The sequence below is a fragment of the Pinus tabuliformis genome, chromosome 9 (genome assembly GCF_031772625.1).
Source record: "Pinus tabuliformis cultivar Carrire ecotype Pingquan chromosome 9, CPIR1, whole genome shotgun sequence".
NCBI classification, from domain to species: Eukaryota; Viridiplantae; Streptophyta; class Pinopsida; order Pinales; family Pinaceae; genus Pinus; species Pinus tabuliformis.
This window is the reverse complement of record NC_142307.1, coordinates 1,741,127-1,759,721: the sequence shown is the minus strand read 5'-3', so window position 1 is coordinate 1,759,721 and position 18,595 is coordinate 1,741,127. Positions and strand designations below refer to the sequence as shown.

General features: G+C 38.2%; 1 protein-coding gene across 3 annotated transcripts in view; it reads left to right on the top strand.

Moving 5' to 3' along the window:
• LOC149146812 (putative pre-mRNA-splicing factor ATP-dependent RNA helicase DEAH4) overlaps nt 1–18,595 on the top strand; it is a 448,775-nt gene that overhangs the window by 88,217 nt on the left and 341,963 nt on the right. For all 3 annotated transcript variants that reach the window (XM_089438928.1, XM_089438927.1, XM_089438929.1), the window contains 2 exons: nt 2,960–3,012; nt 4,263–4,379. In XM_089438928.1, coding sequence (XP_089295054.1) covers nt 2,960–3,012; nt 4,263–4,379 — 170 coding nt within the window. The remainder of the gene's footprint in view (nt 1–2,959; nt 3,013–4,262; nt 4,380–18,595) is intronic.

Below are 18,595 nucleotides of genomic sequence, written 5' to 3'. Positions count from 1 at the left end.
GAATTGTTTTGAAAATAAAATCATTGGTATTTAACTTTTGAAATAAAATATTTGATGCGAAAAAATAAAATCAAAGAGATCAATCAGATCACAACAGTAAGTATACACCCTAGCTTACCCCAATCCACTCCAACTCCCGTGCACCATCTTCCTTTTTTATAGAGATTACGTTGCCCCTTACACAACCAGCCTGAAGGAGTTGCTCCTTCCCCCATTTTGTCACTTTAGGTCATTGGATACAACCTTAGGCAAATATGAGATGTTTTCCTTGATCCTCGTGGAAACAACCCTTGATTCCTATCCCATGAACCATTGGTTTGATGATGAATGCAAATCCCTTCAGAAACAACATCTCAATCTCACACATGACCCATCTCCTTGTCCCCACCTCTGCGAAACATACCATAATCTCCTTTGCCATAAGAAATTAGTGTTTCTCTTCTGAAGGTGATAGGAGCTTTGTGATGCCCTTTGCCAATGTCACATTGGTTGGTTCAAATTGGAGTTCGACAACGATAATCTTATGATTAACTGCATTTACATAATCAAATCCTTACCTCCTTCACTCATTTGTATTAAAGCGATAGGCTTAGGATTTAGTCTAGGGAATCTCGCCTTAGGTAGGAAACCATCTTTCAAGACCTAAAAGTGAGGGGCAAGGTTGTCGAGGTGACAATGGGTTGTTTGCTTGATAGTTTCCTTAGTTTTTCCCCTTGGTGAGGTTAGGACTTTTCCTCTAGGGAGAATCCAAGAGATAACAGTCCTAGAGAAAAATGGAGAATGTATGGCTAATTTAAGGTTTTGTCATCATCATCCTTCAATATTGAGAGTTAAATAGAAAATAAGTATTTTATGGTTGTTGAAGTGGCAACACTGTGTCCTTAGATGCAAAGATGTCCCTAGTGGCAAATGATTTGATAGTATTCTTTAGGTTCTCTTGTGTGTCATGGCATGGTTTGGTTGCCAAAGATGCATGTGATCACTAAGGTTATTTCCATTCCTGCAATGAATGCTCTATAATTGCATGGAGTTTTTTTAATAAGTGCCATCCTATAGATCTATGTTATGTTTGGCAACACCTTTAGATGCACTAGTTATGGTATATGCTATGCAGGAATGAGGGTGTTGTCTATGACATTTTTGGTGATAAGTGTGAAGATGAAGCTGAGTATTTCATAGTTGGCGACTGTTGCACTCTACATTCTTTCTAGTTGTCTAGTCCAGATACTATGTAATAGTTGAGGGTAGGCTGTTAAGTTTTCACCGCAATAGTTTTGAAGCATAATTTAGCTCCTTACATTTTATAAATGATAATTGTTTTCTTTATGGAAAGCTGAAATGGAGTTATTTTGTGTGTTTCTATAAACATTTTAATGCAAAGACACTTTTTGATGCATTTTATTTACCATTGCTTTTATAACGTATTTTTTGTTCAATATAATGTTGGAAAAGCTTTCATGGCAACATCGGACATTGGATAGTATGCCCTATACAAATTTGAGTGATCTAGGTGGTAATCTTTGAAAATATTGCAAAGCAATATTTAAAGGAAAATATATAAAATAATCGTGAATTAGTTGACTGCATAAAGTTTCTTATCCCCTCTGTCATTGGATATCACTATAGGATACTTGTCATTGTGATGTTTTATCATTATATGATCTCATGGCTTTATTTGTAGTATTTGAGATCACATCTAAATTATTTTGGCTATGCTAGTTATTCTAAGAGTTTATTTACATATAGAATTATTCTTGTTCCCACAAAATCTTGCACCCCTGTATGATGTGAAGTCCTAAGAATCGAGGGGCTAGCTTTGTACACATAGGAAGGCTACCCATTGTAGCCTCAGTAGCTCTCCTTGACACTGTTGATTCGTCCTTGTACAACTGAAGGGGCCCTTTTTTAATAAGATTGCTAAGGCTATAGAGTGGAGGCACAAGGTGATTTAATGAAGAGTAAGCCAAAGAAAAACAGATGATAGTACCATAATGGAAAATGAGTAGGCATAAGAAAGGAGTATGAAGGTAGAAACCCCAAGACCAAGGGCCAATCCATATATGGGCTAAATGGAGTCAAAGTGGTATGGATCTAAAAGGGAAAGTGCTTGAATACGCAAGGGTAATAAAGGCTGCCATGCATGCTACAAATCAGCCTTTACTTGCTGAAAATTATACTTGGAGAGCTAGGAGTGTCTACTCTAAAACAAAGCAATGAAGGTGATGTTATATTGGTTCAAGCAACAACCTAGTTTGTTAGATGCAATTTATGTATAACATTATTAAACATAAGTGGGATTTAATCTTCACATTACATTATCCAAATGGGAGTTGTTGCATCACCTTCATGGATTTGTTATAGAGTAGCACTCCTACCTTTCCAAGGATAAGTTTAAGCAATAATTTTCAGCAATCTAAGGCTGATTTGTGGCATGCATAGCAGTCCTCATTTGCCTTACAGATTCTTGCATTAGGCCTCTTAGATTTTCCTTACAGGTTCATGCATTAGCCCTCTTAGATCCATTGTCTCCATTTTGCCCAAGATATGGTTTGGAACTTCTTGGGTTTTCTACCTTTATACTCCTTTCTTACACCATTCATTTTCCATTTTACTACAACCATTTGTTTTGCTTAGGCTAACTCTTCATAAAATCACCTTGAGCCTCCACTCCATAGCCTTAACAGTTCTATCTTTAGGTTGCCTCCTTTCAGTTGGAGAAGACCCAACCAAAAGAGAGAGGAAGTGCTACCAAGGTGACAGTGGGGTAGCCTTCCAGAGTTGCACAATGTTGCCCCTTGATGCTTTGGGACCTTACATTACTTTGGGTTGCTAAATTTTGTTGTAACAATTCCTTTTGTATTTTATTATATATGTTTGTTTAAAAGGGTTTAATTGACTGTACTTTATGCATTTTTTGAGTAGGAAGTTACTATTTCTAACTCTCCCTGTTTCCTTCCAGATATACATACTCGACAACCTCCGGGTGACATACTCTTGTTTATGACTGGACAGGTGAGAACTAAATTTCTTAAAACATAACTGAATTGTGTGTTTTGTTTGGCTTGAAGATTGCATTTAAAATATTTGTTAACTACTAGTTACAAGGATAAGTTTTGCTTGACTATGTTCTCAATTTTTATTCATCAACATGTTTATCCTAAAGCTGAGCTGTGCAGAACATGGAAACACGTATAGTTTCCAAAACAGGGATGGCATGGAAATGTGCCCCTCCAAACTCTTTGGAAATGGGGAAAGCAACAATTTTAAAACATACAAATATTTAAGCTCTATGCATAGTAAATGATTGTTTAGGAAAAAAGCAAATCATCAGTAAAAGTCGAAATGATAAAGGTAGCCAACAAATAAATAAAAAATTCACTTATATATTAAATCCCAGGCATAACATCATGCGGTATAAAAAAATAGCCTTACAGATTAGGCTATAGATGCCAAAATGTAAAGTCATCTATACAAAATTTGCTTAGGTCTCAGAAATTGTGGAGAATAACTTGAAGGCTTTTAACCATTAGGAGTTTCCTGCAACTTTGGATTAAAATCAATTGAAAGATCCCAAAATGTCCTTGTTCAAGCCTTATTCGGAGCTGTGAAAGTTAGTGGTTGAATATCAATTTTGTCAGAATAGGCAACTTTTTGTTTTTTATAAGCAAGCCATGGTGGTAATTATGCAAGTTGTAGCACTTCTAGTGTTTAGATATGAATGAAAGATCGAAAAAAATACACAGAAGTACCTAACTAATCAGGCTTTTAAAAAAAAACTTTCTTTCGTTAAAAAACCTTAATTATCTTTTTTTTTTCTTTTTACCATCAAATATGTTTATTTCTATTTTGTGAGGGTCATGTGAGTCCCACAGGGCTCCAATCGGGTGTAAGGGAGTTTGAAACACCCCTCTCTAGGTTGGAAACAACCAAGAAATTGACTAGAATGTTGTCAAATTAGGAAACAACTAGGAAGTGGCTCAGAAACGTTTCCAGGAGTTTTTGAACTATTTCTAAAGCATTTTGGTTCCTTAACTGTTTCTGCTACAAAAACATTTGGGGGAGCAGGAGCTTCTTGCAACTTAGTCCTAAAGCAATACGACGGTGTAAAGCATCCATGGCCTTGAGTTGATTGTTTGTGGCTGATGTTCATTGTTTTGAAATTCCTCTTGCTTAGGTGACTCTTTTACTGCACTTTCGCATAGAACTTATTATTTGTCTCCTGGTTTTGAATATGCGGATATTGTCGCATTCACGATTTGCAGGATGATATTGATAAAGCAGTTTCAAAGCTGGAGGAAAGGATCACGAATCTAGATGAAGGTTCCTGCATGGATGCCATAATCTTTCCTCTTCATGCTTCTCTTCCACCTGAAATGCAGGCAAGAATTATTTATGGTGGTTTCATTTGTTTTCATCATTTACAAGATATTCTTGTTTCAATTTAGTCACTAGTACCTGTGTTATATGTACTTCTGAACCTTATCTAGAGTGAGTCAACATTTGTGAAATACATAGAGGGCCTACCAGAAAATTGGAAAGGGTATGATGCTATGCATGCTTGCAAAAACTTTGTTTAGTCTTCAACCAAGGCGAGTCTATGTAATGATCAATAGTCCACTAATTTGATGTGATTAAACCACATTATTGACATTCTGCTTTCATAATTTACGATTGCATTTATAGTTTGTGTTGCAAGCTTAATCTTTAACAGATGCAGTGAAGAAGTATTGGAATCATCCATACATATATGGCCCATGTAGTGCATTACATTTATTTATTGTAGTCATTTCCAGTTTTGCATCTGCTTGTTCCCAACATAGTAAGATTTTAGGTAATCTATTCCTTGATAGGTTGAAAGGGTGTTGATCTCTTTTTCCTTATAGGTTTCCTTTTTATAGGAGGAGGTCAATTGGGTGTGACTTTCAATCATAGTTTTAAAAGCCAGAACCGGTGACCGGACCGGTCCACCTAATAAATCGGTTTTCAAACTGGAACCGGTCAAACCGGGACTGGTCAGATCTCAATGACCCTGTTTTAAAAAAATACATTAAATAATTATTTTTAATGAAAATAAACTATTAATGCAAACTAGCTTCCTTAGCCTCCTCCTCAAGATGCCAACTCTCCAAACTATCTCCAAAAAAACTCCCAACTCCAACTCCAAGCCTCCAAAGTGACTACTCCAACAAAAACTCAACACTCTCCAAGCTCCTAATCAAACTGACAAAAACACCAACTGAGATGTGTGAGGCAAATGAGAGGGGTGAGATCCTTTTAAAGGCTTGGAGAGGGTGTTTTAGGAGGGAGACAACCCTTATTTTCTCTCCAAAATAGCCCAAAAGCTTCCTAAACCACAGGTGTGGGTCCGTCGCGGCCTTGGCAATGAACCGACCGGTTTGACCATAAACCGGCCGGTTAGGATTGGTTTTTGTGAAATCTGGGCGAAATGGACCCTTCAACCTGGTTTTTTGGCCGGTTTGACCTGGTTGCCTAATGAACCGGTCGGGTTTTAAAACTATGCTTTCAATCAGAGTGGGTCTTCTTTTTCTGGCATAAAATATCGTGAAGAAATCTCTACCAAGTATGTCCTACCAAATTTGTTTCAATCTTCTTTTGCTCTGAAAAGTATTTTCGTTTTCTTTGTCTGTCTAATGGTTTGTATCATTGTGCATCCATGCAATTTTTGCAGATGCATGACTACAAATGTATAAAGTTTTTTGTAATGAACTAGATAACCAATAGAACATAAATAACTTGCATACACCTAATGTAGACATCAACCATAGCTCCTGTTGTCGCGCGAATTGACACGACAACCCTCAGACCGGGGGGCTGTCACTCTGATCCCCGATCCCTCCGTTTAAGCCTGTCTCCCGCGGCTAAGGGGGGTAGACCCTGTGAGATGATGAAGGCCAACTGCCAAACAGTTGGGCTGGGAGACACGATGCACTAAAATGATTTTATTAATTTGGTGGACCAGTGCCTTATGAGACTGATGTTTAAACGATTACTTGCTAGACGATGTAAGAACATAAACCATGAACAGCAATCATTTATCATCAAATAACTAGAACTGTGCTTAAATATCCAGTAAAACCACAAAGGTCCTGCAATGACCAAATCTCAATAACGATATCCAGCAACTAAGAAAATACTAACGCAATTATAAATCACAAATCGTTAACCAGATACCATATTAAGATAATCATTCATGTACAGATAAAACATTCATTCCGCATTTATAAATTTGAATCTCAGCATGATAATTTCCTGGAAATAACTGGATCTTGGCAAAAAAGAAAATTTTCCCAAATTTTATTTATTTATTTATTTTTTTTTTAAATTGAAGATTAATTGAAAATTAAACTAAAACAAATTAAAACCCTAAAAGAAAAAAAATGAAATTTAAACCACATATGAAAAATTCTAAATTAAAATGAAACCCCTTTTTTCTTTTTTTGAATTTATATATAAACAAAATCAAAGATTTATGAAATAAAACTAATTAAAACAAAACAAAACTAAAAATCTAACTAAAACTACGCTTGACCCTTTTTTAATTAAAAAAAAATCTAAAGGAAATAAAAACTAAACTATAGTTATAAATCAAAAAGAAAACCTAGCGTAAATGATTATTCGTTGAACGTAATACAGGATACTTCAATGGCAAAAACCGAATGACGTATAAAACGATAAAATCGTGACTTCAAATGGATCGAAGGCAGAGGTTCGAGAAGCCTGCGGGAGAGTTTTGCGTGGATGATACAGTGAGAAATGATAGCTGCACACGTACCTGCTAACACGCAGAGCTCACCTGTCGGCGATTTAGAAATTACCTGGCGACTGAAGTTTAAACGTGCTGCAACCTGAGGCAATCCACGGCTTGATGAATGCCAGAAACGCAGGCAAAAGAAAATATGATGGTACGCAGAGCCTCTCAGATGTTCTCCAAAGGATACGCTTAGATACCAGATTGCAGAACTGTGCAATACGTTTCCTGGTCTGGGGCGACAGTGGTTATGGCGGAATACCTCCACGCATGATGCTTGCAATGGTGAGTTCAACACATGAAACCTCCTGCGTAACCTTACCAGAACCCTGACGGCGAGGAAATGAAAATCCGTTGCTTCTTTTGGAGGGTTTCACGCTAGTCGTGATGACAATCACGTCTTGCAAAAACTGTTGCAGAGAACACCTTTTGGGAAAAATTTGCACAGATATATGAACGATATATCTGTAGAACCTCAGATCACTACCTCAGATCAAAAAAATGCATGAGACGTACTGCACAATTACGCTGTTTCTTTCAGAACCGTCCTTCCAGAGAGAGATCAATGCGTGAGAAGTTGTTTACTGCAGTTTAGCGATGCTTGAAACAGCTGATGCTCGTAGCAGAATGATGCGATCCTCCGAGAGATAGAAAGTCTCAATTGATTTTGAAACAGTAAGACTTCTCACAGACTCATGCTTGGCAAACCCTTGAGGAAAAAACCCGGCTCCTGCAAGTTGCAAGGAAACAAAGCACTGATGATATATGCCTCAGACCAAAAACTGAAAACCCTAATGAAAACTGTATAGAACAAAAATTTAAAACCCTAGATCAGCTTAATTGATTTACAGATTTGGCCCCTTAACAGCCTGATTCAGCAAATAATAACAGGAATACTTTAGAATATCAGATAAGTTTCAGAAATCTCTCATGTAAACCAGAAAAGAAACTTTTAAATGATTAACCCAGGGCCAAAATCAGCTGGGCTCTGCAAAGAAGAGCCTGTGGGAGTCGGCTGGTTCAGCCTAGAACTTCCCCAAACGCCCACAAATATTCTTCAATAAAGGTTTTTTCTGCACAACTCAAGCAACCATCAGTAAAGAGAGCAATAATGCTGCTAGATCTCAGAAAGTAATGGAGATACCTGCCATTACTTCAGAAAACCCTAACAACACTCAAACCCTAGCAAGTGAACAAGATACCTGTGCTCACAATACTCTAAAAAACAAGCTATTATTAATGGCTGAAAAATGAAATATGCAGAAAATTAAACATCTCACAACACTTCCAGAGAGTAACACCAGCAAGATTTGGACCCCAAAGTCTTCTTTTATTAACCAGAAACCAGATTACAAGAGAGCTTTTTCAGTACAAGACTCACAGATCCAATGATCTGAAATGACCCCTAGCACCCTATTTAAAGGAAATGATCCCAACGGCTAGTTCGAGTGATCCATGTCGAAATGATCTCGACCGTTGATGAGGATCAAGACATCTCTTAATCTCATCCGTCGATTTATTAAAAAATGATATTTTGCATGCATTCACAAAAAATATTATTATTTTATTATTTAGGGTTTTTGCTTTATTTTATAATTTTTTTATTTATTTCATTTTTTAATTTTTATTTATTTTATTATTTTATTTATTTTCTTAAATGGATCATCGAACTAAGCCTTTGGAAACATCACCTAGGACCTAGGACTTAGGACTCATGAGGGGACTAAAACATTTTTCAACCCTCAAGACACATTACATCATGACTTTTACAATTTACATCTTAAGGGGACAAACCCACTTTAACATAGACCCTCATAAACCACCCAGTTCTGCGACACAACTATAATCTAGCAGATTAACACACTAGGATTCTCCTAAAGTTCTAATAACAAAATGCATCCCGGCTTTGGGGTCAGGTTGAAGGAAAACTCTGCCGATCGTAGATCGGTGAGACGAAAAACCTTCCGGGACGTAGATTATCATTAGAAAGTTAGGTCCACCTAGGCAATTTACATACATGACTCAGATCTGCTAAGATTATTTACAATTCATACATGCAGACTGGGTTTACAACATAAATCGATCAAGCTGTTGATGACTGCGGGATGGCACGGACATGTCGATCAGGTGCTACCCCTTTCTGCCAAGAAAAGGGGGTGTACTGCATGGGTAGTTGACCAGTAGTGGTCAACAGCTCCCAAGGACACTGTTATGATGAGCTATACATTAAGTGAAAATTACATGCTGTAAATGCTTCAAAGGAGCATATCTCAAAAGTGGTGGCCACACGAGGCCACATACCGTAAAATGTCCCAAAAATAATATAGTATGAGTTAATTACTGTAACAGTTCAAAAAACAAAAATTATATACACTTCCAGATCTTTCTATATATTCAGAAAAATAACAAAAAAGGTCCATATATGTGTTGAGATGTATCATGTTGATGCTGCTTCCTGTGTCTGTTGATCAATGAATGGGCAGTGGAAGTACTGATAGAAGTCTTGACCAATCTGTTCCTGAATCATCCAATTACCAAAAGGTTGTTGCACTGCTTCTTTGGATAAACTATCAGAAATCTGGTTCCTTTCCCTGTAAATATGACGACAGGTCACATAGTCAAATTGCGATTTTAGAGATAATACTTCTTCCAGCAAATTCCTGAGTGTGTGCACGTGACAATTTGATTGAAGATTGAACCAATTTATAACAATTATATATATATATATATATATATATATATATAGATGTTGTTCATATGATAATATGTTTACTCGTTCTCTGTCATTATGGTTGTAGGCCCACTACTAGGTTGACACACTGTTTAGTTATACATTAGACCCATTATATACTCCCATTAGTGTCATAACATAGTAACCCCCTCTGAAAATCCTTGCCTCTTGTAGTTGAGGGCTTTAGGTTGTATAAAACTAAGAAATAGGATTTTCTTAGTTTTTTCTCTCTTTATGTTATTGTTGATTATCCATTAATTGATATTTGTCTCTTATTGGTGTCAGTCCTTTATAGTTTGATGTCACAACAAAGGAAGCATTTCTTTGGGTGCCCTAATTTCACACTGTCGACTCCTCTTTCAGTTATTATGAAATATTCCTAGGATAAGTCATGGATCCATTACAATTGCAAATGTCTTGACCATCGTTTGATGTACGAGATATTCTAGGGTCATTGCGCTCTAGAATACTTTGAAAAGGTACCTAAACACCCCGACCATCATTCTTTTCTTAAGGCTATCCCTAGACACATACAATTTTTCGTGTATTACTCTAAAGGGATAGGAGAAATGCAAGAAGATATCTTGATAACTCTCTTCTTCTCGACCTTAGAAGAGTATCTTCAAGATTGGGTTAAGGGGAGTCCCACAAGATAAATACCCTCAGTGGACTATTTGAATATCTCCTGGGTGTTGGTTTTTTGAATAAGCATAAGGATAAGCAAATCATTGTGAATTCAATCTTACAAGAACTTGACTTGTTATTTGTTGATGTTTTTGCAACATTAGGCGAACATTCTCTCATGGGGTCATGCTGATTTGACGAGGGGAGAATGATACATTTAACCATGGGGTCATGTTGATTTGGTTAGGGGTGAATGGCCCAGGGGTAGTCTTTCTCCCATGGGGCCATGCTGATTTGGCTAGGGGAGATTGGTCCACGATACTCATATTGCTTGCTCCGAGATGCATTTATCTATTTTTTAGAGCAAGTTTGATTTGTTTATTTAATGGGTTATTTCACCCATTAGTGGAAAAAACATTTCTAGTCTAATACTGAGTTGTAATGTAGGCTCCATAAGTGAGGGGGTTTCTTGTGATGAGGAGCCACCTATTGGGTCTCCACTTAACATTAGAGTTCTATATAAATAGACAAGCATGTGAGGAGACAAATCATGAACACAACAAGCTCATTTGATCTTTTCCAATGGAGGAGAAATTCGGCCAAGGAGAAATTTGTTAGTCTTCATCTTTTCTTCATCATTCTATCTCTCTCTTGGAGGCTGCGAATGTGACCGAGTTGACTGAGTTTGACTAGCATCTTGACAGTTGCATGTGTGAAAGATTTGACCATAGGGTTTGATTGAGTTTTGGCCAACGTTGACCGTGGCTATTTGACCGAGCCTAACTGAAGATTTGGCCACATGTGCGAGTTGACCATAGGCTCGAGTTTGACTATAGAGTCGTTATTTGACTAAATAGTTGTTTGATTGGTATTTGACTTGTATTATTGGCACAAATTTCTAGACAAATTTCTTATTTGTAAACCTTTCTAAAAGGCAATTTCTCCTCAAGAAAATATTGTTGGGTTTTCTCCCAAGGTTGGGTTTTCCAGGGGAAAAATATCGTGTATATTGTGCATGGTTGTGTTTCTATGATCTTTATTGTTTCCGTTGCATTTGCAGTTGAGATTTTCTATGTGTAATTATTCAATGATATCAATTGCATGAAAGTTATTGTTTGAAAATCATTAGGAAGTGATTATCAGATCAAAAAGTTGTATTCTATTATGCATGCAATGGAATTTCAACATGGTATTAGAGCTTCGTTGAAGATCAACCTTTGACCAACCCCAGATTTCAGTACTCAGCAGCTGGTATAGATTCCAGATCTCTTGTCAAGATGGTGCCCAGTCTCAGAGAAGACAAGCTGGGTGGTGCTTTTAGGCTCATGATAGGTTCATGAGATTCTCTCACTAATTTAACAAAGAAGGATTTAGCATTGTAAGTGCAACTTGGCGCTAATGCCTAGTATGTAGTTAAAGGAGTTGGGAGAGCATCGTTTCAGCTGGAGTCTAGAGATTCTCTACAAATGAGAGATGTATTGCTTGTACCAGGATTGAAGAAGAACTTGCTCTCTATTTTTGCATTGGAGTAAAGACGATACGAAGTTGATTTTGTAGATGGTTAGGTTCTTGTATGGCCCGAGGGCCTGAGCATAGACACAGCAAGAGTGATTGGTGTTTGAGAGGGAGGATTGTACAAATTATTAGGATGCCCAATCCAAGCATTGGTACATGAAAATATCAGTTTATGTGATTTATGGTGTCGAAGATTTGCCCCTTGCATTACAAGGCTTTGCTAGCATTTAGGAGGATGGTTATAGGTGTTCTAGAGCTCCAGGTAGAGCATGATGGTGTTTGCAGGGATTGTGCACATGGCAGGAATGCCAAGGGATCCTTACCGTGCAGTGATAGTAGGTCCATGAGGATCTTGAATCTAGTACATTCAGATGTATGCAAACAGCTGATAATACCATCTTTGGGTGGCTTCTTGCACTACGTGATGTTCATTGATGATTCCTCTAGGAAGACATTGATCTAGTTCTTGAAGACCAAGGATGAGGTTTTCAGTGGGTTCCAGGAGTTCAGGGCTCAAGTAGAGAACTTGACAAGGAAGAAGATCAAGGTTTTGAGGTCAAATAATGGAGAAGAGTATACTTCCAAGAACTTTAGTGATTTCTGCAAGGAGGTAGGGATGAAGAGGGAGTTGATAGTTCCTTACAATACTTAGCATAATGTGGTTGTGAAAATGAAGTTCAAGTCCATTGTGGAGGCTATCAAGGCGATGATTCATGATTAAGATTTACCCATGTTGTTATGGGTAGAGGCATCCAACACGACAGTTTATGTTTAGAACAAGAGTCCTCACTAGATATTTGGGGACAAGACTCCTGAGGAGGCATTCACAAGAGTGAAGCCAAAGTTCAGTCATTTGAGGATCTTTGGCTCTCTAGTTTACATTTATGTGCCAAAGGAGAAGAGGAACAAGTTAGAACTTTATGGGAAGAAGGGTACTTTTGTGGGATATAACGAGACTTCAAAGATCTATAAGATCTACATTCCAAGACAACGCCATATTGAGGTTAGTTGGGATGCTACCTTTGATGAGGAGGTAGTCTTCGGGAGGTCTAGACAGTCTCATATGGATATTGATAGTGAGGAACACGAGGCTTCGAAGGATGTGGGTATAGATCCCTCTAGTCTTGTTGATCATCCTTCAGACTCTCAGGAGGAGTCAGTAGAGCTAGTAGAGTTAGTAGACCTGCCTTAGAGATGTTGTAGTGACTAGGAAGAGGCCGACATGGCTTCGTGACACTTTGCGGAACGCAAAGAGGCATGTAGTTCCTAGTGGTACTTTCAAGGAGAGCAAATGACCACATAGGTTCTCGAGTTATATGGCATTGATGAGCCAAATCATTGATTCTGAACCTTCCAGTTATGAGGAGGCAATAGGCTAGTAGGTTTGGGAGGATGCGATGATGGAGGAGTATCAGTCCATCATTAAGAATGATGTGTGTGAGATAGTTTCGAGACCAGAGGGGAAGTCAATGGTGACTTCTGAGTGTATCTATAAGATCAAACATGTATTGTGCATGTGTGTCTTTCTATGATCTTTATTGTTTCCGTTGCATTTGCAATTGAGATTTCTGTGCAATTATTCAATGATATGAATTGCATGAAAAACACTGTTTGAAAATCATTAGGAAGTGATTATTAGATCAAAAAGTTGTATTCTATTACACATGCGATGGAATTTCAAGATGGTATCAGAGCTTTGTTGAAGATCAACCTTTGACCAACCTCAGATTTCAGTATTCAACAACTGGTATAGATTCTAGATCTCTTGTCAAGATGGTGCCTAGTCTCAGAGAACACAGGTTGGGTGTGCTTTTAGGCACATGATAGGTTCATGAGGTTTTCTCACTAATTTGACAAAGAAGGATTTAGCATTGCAGGTGGTGCTTGGCAATAATGGCAAGTATGTAATGAAAGGAGTTGGGATAGCATCGTTTCAGCTAGAGTTTAGAGATTCTCTACAAATGAGAGATGTATTATTTGTGCCAAGATTGAAGAAGAACTTGCTCTCTATTTTTGCATAGGAGGAAAGAGGATACGAAATTGATTTTGTAGATGGTCAGGTTCTTGTATGGCCTAAGGGCCTGAGGATCAGTTTATGTGATTTATGGCATTGATGATTTGCCCCCCTGCATTATAGGGCTTTGCTAGCATTGAGGAGGATGGTTATAGGTCTTCCAGAGCTCCAGGTAGAGCATGATGGTGTTTGTAGGGATTGTGCACTTGGCAAGAATGCTAAGGGATCCTTATCGAGCAGTGATAGTAGGTCCATGGGGATCTTGAATCTAGTACATTCAGATGCATGTAGACAGATGACAATACCATCTTTGGCTTGCTTCTTGCACTATGTGACGTTCATTGATGATTTCTTTAGGAAGTTATGGATCTACTTCATGAAGACCAAGGATGGGGTTTTCAGTAGATTCCAAGAGTTCAAGGCTCAGGTAGAGAACTTGACAGGGAAGAAGATAAAGGTTTTGAGCTCAGATAATGGAGAAGAGTATACTTCTAAGAACTTTAGTGATTTCTGTTGAGAAATTTAAGGGCAATGCAATTGTTATATTTCTCTTTCCTAGATAACTGCTTGAGATATTATTTTTCTTCAAATTTGATCGATATTATTACTATGCATCATTATCATCAACCAACTATCAAAATAAGAAAATCAATCATGCACAAGTACACAAATATTGGCACCATGCTAGGGAAAAAACCTCTCCAAAACTTGAGAGGAAAAACCCTTGAACTCTTTCTTATGGAATCTTTATTGAGAAATTACATGACCCAAAACTTGACCTTGAAATGCCTTCAACATCAAATGACAATACCTCAGAATATGTACCCAGTAGCACTGTTCAGTTCTGCAATTGAAGAATTATATCAGTTTGTACCAAATCAGCTCGGATAGGCTCTCCTAGCCTCGATCTACTCTTGCTCCATATATATATATATATATCATACGTTGTCACAGTTATGAAAATGGCTGATGTGCACGACTTCCACAAGATAATCCAGTTGACTGTCACCACAGTGAAGGAGGGTGCCCTAGAATTCAGAGCGTATATGCATACGTGGATGGAGTTAGGGCTCATTTAGTCTTATGGTACCCTCGCACTGTCATCCACAGTCTCCTCCTGAAATGCGATATGCTAATCCCAGGACTGCCCTTCAAACAAAATCATGAACTGCGATATGTTAACCCAGATATGCCCTTCAAACGCAATCACGAAATGCGATACGCTAACCCAGGACTAGATGTCGAGGTGCAGGCTTGATGAGGGGACAAACTTCCTCAAACGTTGCGGCTCCTTCGCTACCTTGCTTCTTCGTGAGAGAAGTGAATTGAATTGCGTTGTTGAGGCTCCATACGTAGCCTATATATATAGGCTTGCCTTCCCATTCATTGAGCCGACGTGAACTTTGATTAGGCCGACGTTTCCTTTGATCATTTAGCTGAGCCGACGTGGTTTCATAGCCTTCCTTTGAGCGGTTTCAAGAGTAAAACGGTGGGTACATATTTGAGTATTTCTTTGATGATCTAGAAGGACTTACATTCATTACATTTACAAAAATAATATATGACTGTCTTCATTTTGTCTTGAGCTCTTTAATTAGAGCAAAAATAATTCTTTAAATACAAAAATACATTAATGCAAAAATAATGAAGATCGATCCTAGTTACACTATTTTCAACACTCCCTCTTAACTAGGGAGGTATTCATTCATACATGGTACATGGACATTCTCAATACAAGAGTTCTCATAAGCAAAGAGTCGGATTAGTTATCCATCTGTTATAGCATCATTTCAACCAACATTGTTTCCATATAGCAAGGCCTTGACTAATCGCTCTATCTTTCAATCATAGATCAGAGCACAATGTTGGCGAGACCAATGACTTATAGACACACTCGTCATTGTCTCTCTTAGGGTCATACCCACCCGGGTGTTCTCCGAGTATGCCCTACTAGGACTATTCTCATCTTGGGTTCCCAGCCCTCAAGAATATCGGTCCTCTTGCCCACTCTTGTCTTGGATGCCCTACCTCATCCTCAAAGAGTGTTGGATGCCAGATGATAACTCAATCCTCCATTTCTTCTTCATTCTCGGAAGACAGAAATGTAGTGTCTATCTTTCCTGCTCAAATAGGGACGACATATCAACCAGACCAAGCTTGTCTCGAAAATACACAAGCTTCTTGTTCAGAAGCGCTTTTGTTAATATGTCGACAGTCTGCTCATCTGTGGGAACATATTCCAGCTTCAACACTCCATCCTGCACCAGCTTCCGAATATAATGATATTTGTTGTTTATGTGCTTTGTCTTCCCATGAAACATTGGGTCCTCAGACAATCTTATACAGCTGGTATTATCACAATGAATCGTTGTAGAGGCCAATGGTCCTGCAAATAAGTCGGATAACAATTTCCTTAACCAGACCACTTCCCGGCTGACTTCACATGCTGCTACATACTCGGCTTCAGTACTGCTTAAGGCAACTGTCTCTTGCTTTCTGCTCATCCAAGAGACCATCGAGGATCCTAGACTGAAGCATCCTCCGGTTGTGCTTCTACCATCCTTCTCACTGCCTCCCCAATCAGAATCAGTAAATCCTGTCAGAAGTACATCTTTCCCTTTCTCATATTTTAGGCAGTAATGTATGGTTCCACGCAAGTATCTCAGTATATGCTTGGCTGCCACCCAATGATCATGATGAGGCTCCATCTGAAACTGATTGAGAACATTCACTGCAAAGCATATATCTGGCCGAGTATTTACTAGGTACATCAGTGATCCAATTAATTGCCTGTACCTTGTGGGATCCACCAGACTGGATTCAGAATTTCTTAACAGTCTCAGGTTCGTGATCATAGGAGTCATCATAGGCTTGCACTCCATCATATCAAACCTTTTGAGAATTTCAATTACATACTTTCCTTGACCCAAATAAATCTCATTGGGTTCTTGCCATACTTCCAGTCCCAGATAATAGTGCATGGACCCTAGATCCTTCATATCGAATTCTGTCGTTAACTGTTTCTTGCATTCCAGAATACGTTCTTCTACACCAGTTAGTAGAAGATCATCTACATATAGTAAGATGATGACAGGTTCATCTTTTACCACTTTGATGTAGAGATTGGGATCAACCGAACTTTTGGTAAAGCCTAGTCTTTGCAGATAAGTGTCCATCCTGGCGTACCATGCTCTAGGTGCCTGCTTGAGGCCATATAGGGCCTTCTTCAACCTGCAAACATAGTCTCCTTTACCTTTGACCTCGAATCCCAAAGGTTGCTCAATGTAGACTTCTTCATCTATGGTGCCATTCAGAAATGCAGTCTTTACGTCCATTTGATGAACTTTCCATTTCATGGATGCAGCTAGAGAAATCAATGAACGAATGGTTGTATATCTTGCTGTAGGAGCAAAGGTTTCTTCATAGTCAATTCCTTCTTCTTGTGAGAAACCCCTAGCCACAAATCTTGCTTTGTATTTGTCTATGCTCCCATCCGCAACATGCTTAATTTTGTAAATCCATTTCGAAGTTACCACAGATTTGTTTTCCGGTCTAGGAACAACTTCCCAAACCCCATTCTTCATTATCAATTGGTATTCCTCATTCATGGCAGATTTCCACTCAGGATGCTTGGAAGCTTCTTCGAACATGGATGGCCCATCATCTATCAATTTGGACATGTAGGCTGCATATCCAAGGTACCTTTTGGGTTTCTTGCATTCTCTAAATTTTCCACTTGCCTGATGTCCTTTAGCTTCTTGAAGTGTGGAGGTCAACCAATTAGGTCTCTTCCTCTTTTCAGGGATAGTGACAGGTTCGCTCGGACCTTCATCTTCTTGATGAGTATTGTGTTCTTCTTTGTTGACTTCTTCCTCGAATATAGGAAGATCTTCTTCATCAGAATCAGATGAAATGTCTTTTGAATGCAATATTTTCATCAAATATTACATCTCGGCTTACTTCTATATGATGTCCTTTTTTGATGTAGATTCTGTAAGCTTTGGATGAATTACTATATCCCACAAATATTCCCTTCTTGCTTGCTGGATCTAGCTTCTTCCTTTTATCCTTGGGAATGTGGATATATACTGGACACCCAAATATTCAGAGATGATCCACGGTAGGCTTCTTCCCAGAGAAGACTTCCTCAAGTGTTCGATTATTTAGAGACCTGTGGGGACTTCTATTCTGAACGTACACAACAGTCTTTGTTTCTTCACCCCATAGGAATTTCGGTAGATCTTGGTCATGAATCATAGATAATGGAGCCTTCACCAGATGACTGTTGATTTTGACTGGACTGTTTTGGGCAGGTTAATTTGATATTTGTACTCTCTCTCTCTACTGAACTATTGAAGAATAATAAGAAGATTTGATCGAAGGGTTTCCCCACATTGGGTTTTTTCCCTGGTATCCGCCATATCTTGTGTCCTCTTGTCTTGGCTTGTCCTCTGCACATGTTTTTATGTTCTATCTGCATTTACTATCAATGTGTTTAAGTTAATGTGATTGCTACTGGATATAATTGGAAATTGTTATTGTGCTGCCTAAGGAACATTGAATTAAATTTTGTTAAAACATAGAGCATACCATTGTTATCTAAAATTAACAATAGTTCAGAAAGATATTACCATATAACTGAAGACAATGTCACATGGTTCGGGTTCGAGTTTGGGTTCGACAATGATTAGGTTCGGTTTGAGTTCGAATTTTTGATGAGGTTCGTATGAGGTTTGCCATATATATATATATATATATATATATAATGAATTATAGGATAAAATAGTAAGAGATCAACATCAGTAAACATAAAAAATGCTATCACGAACATGGAAACTACAAGGATAAATTACAATCTTGAGTTGTGACATGAAGTTATGAATTTTGATCTACGGATTTGGTCAATGGCTATGAGGTTCGATGAGGTTCGCTGAACCTCAAA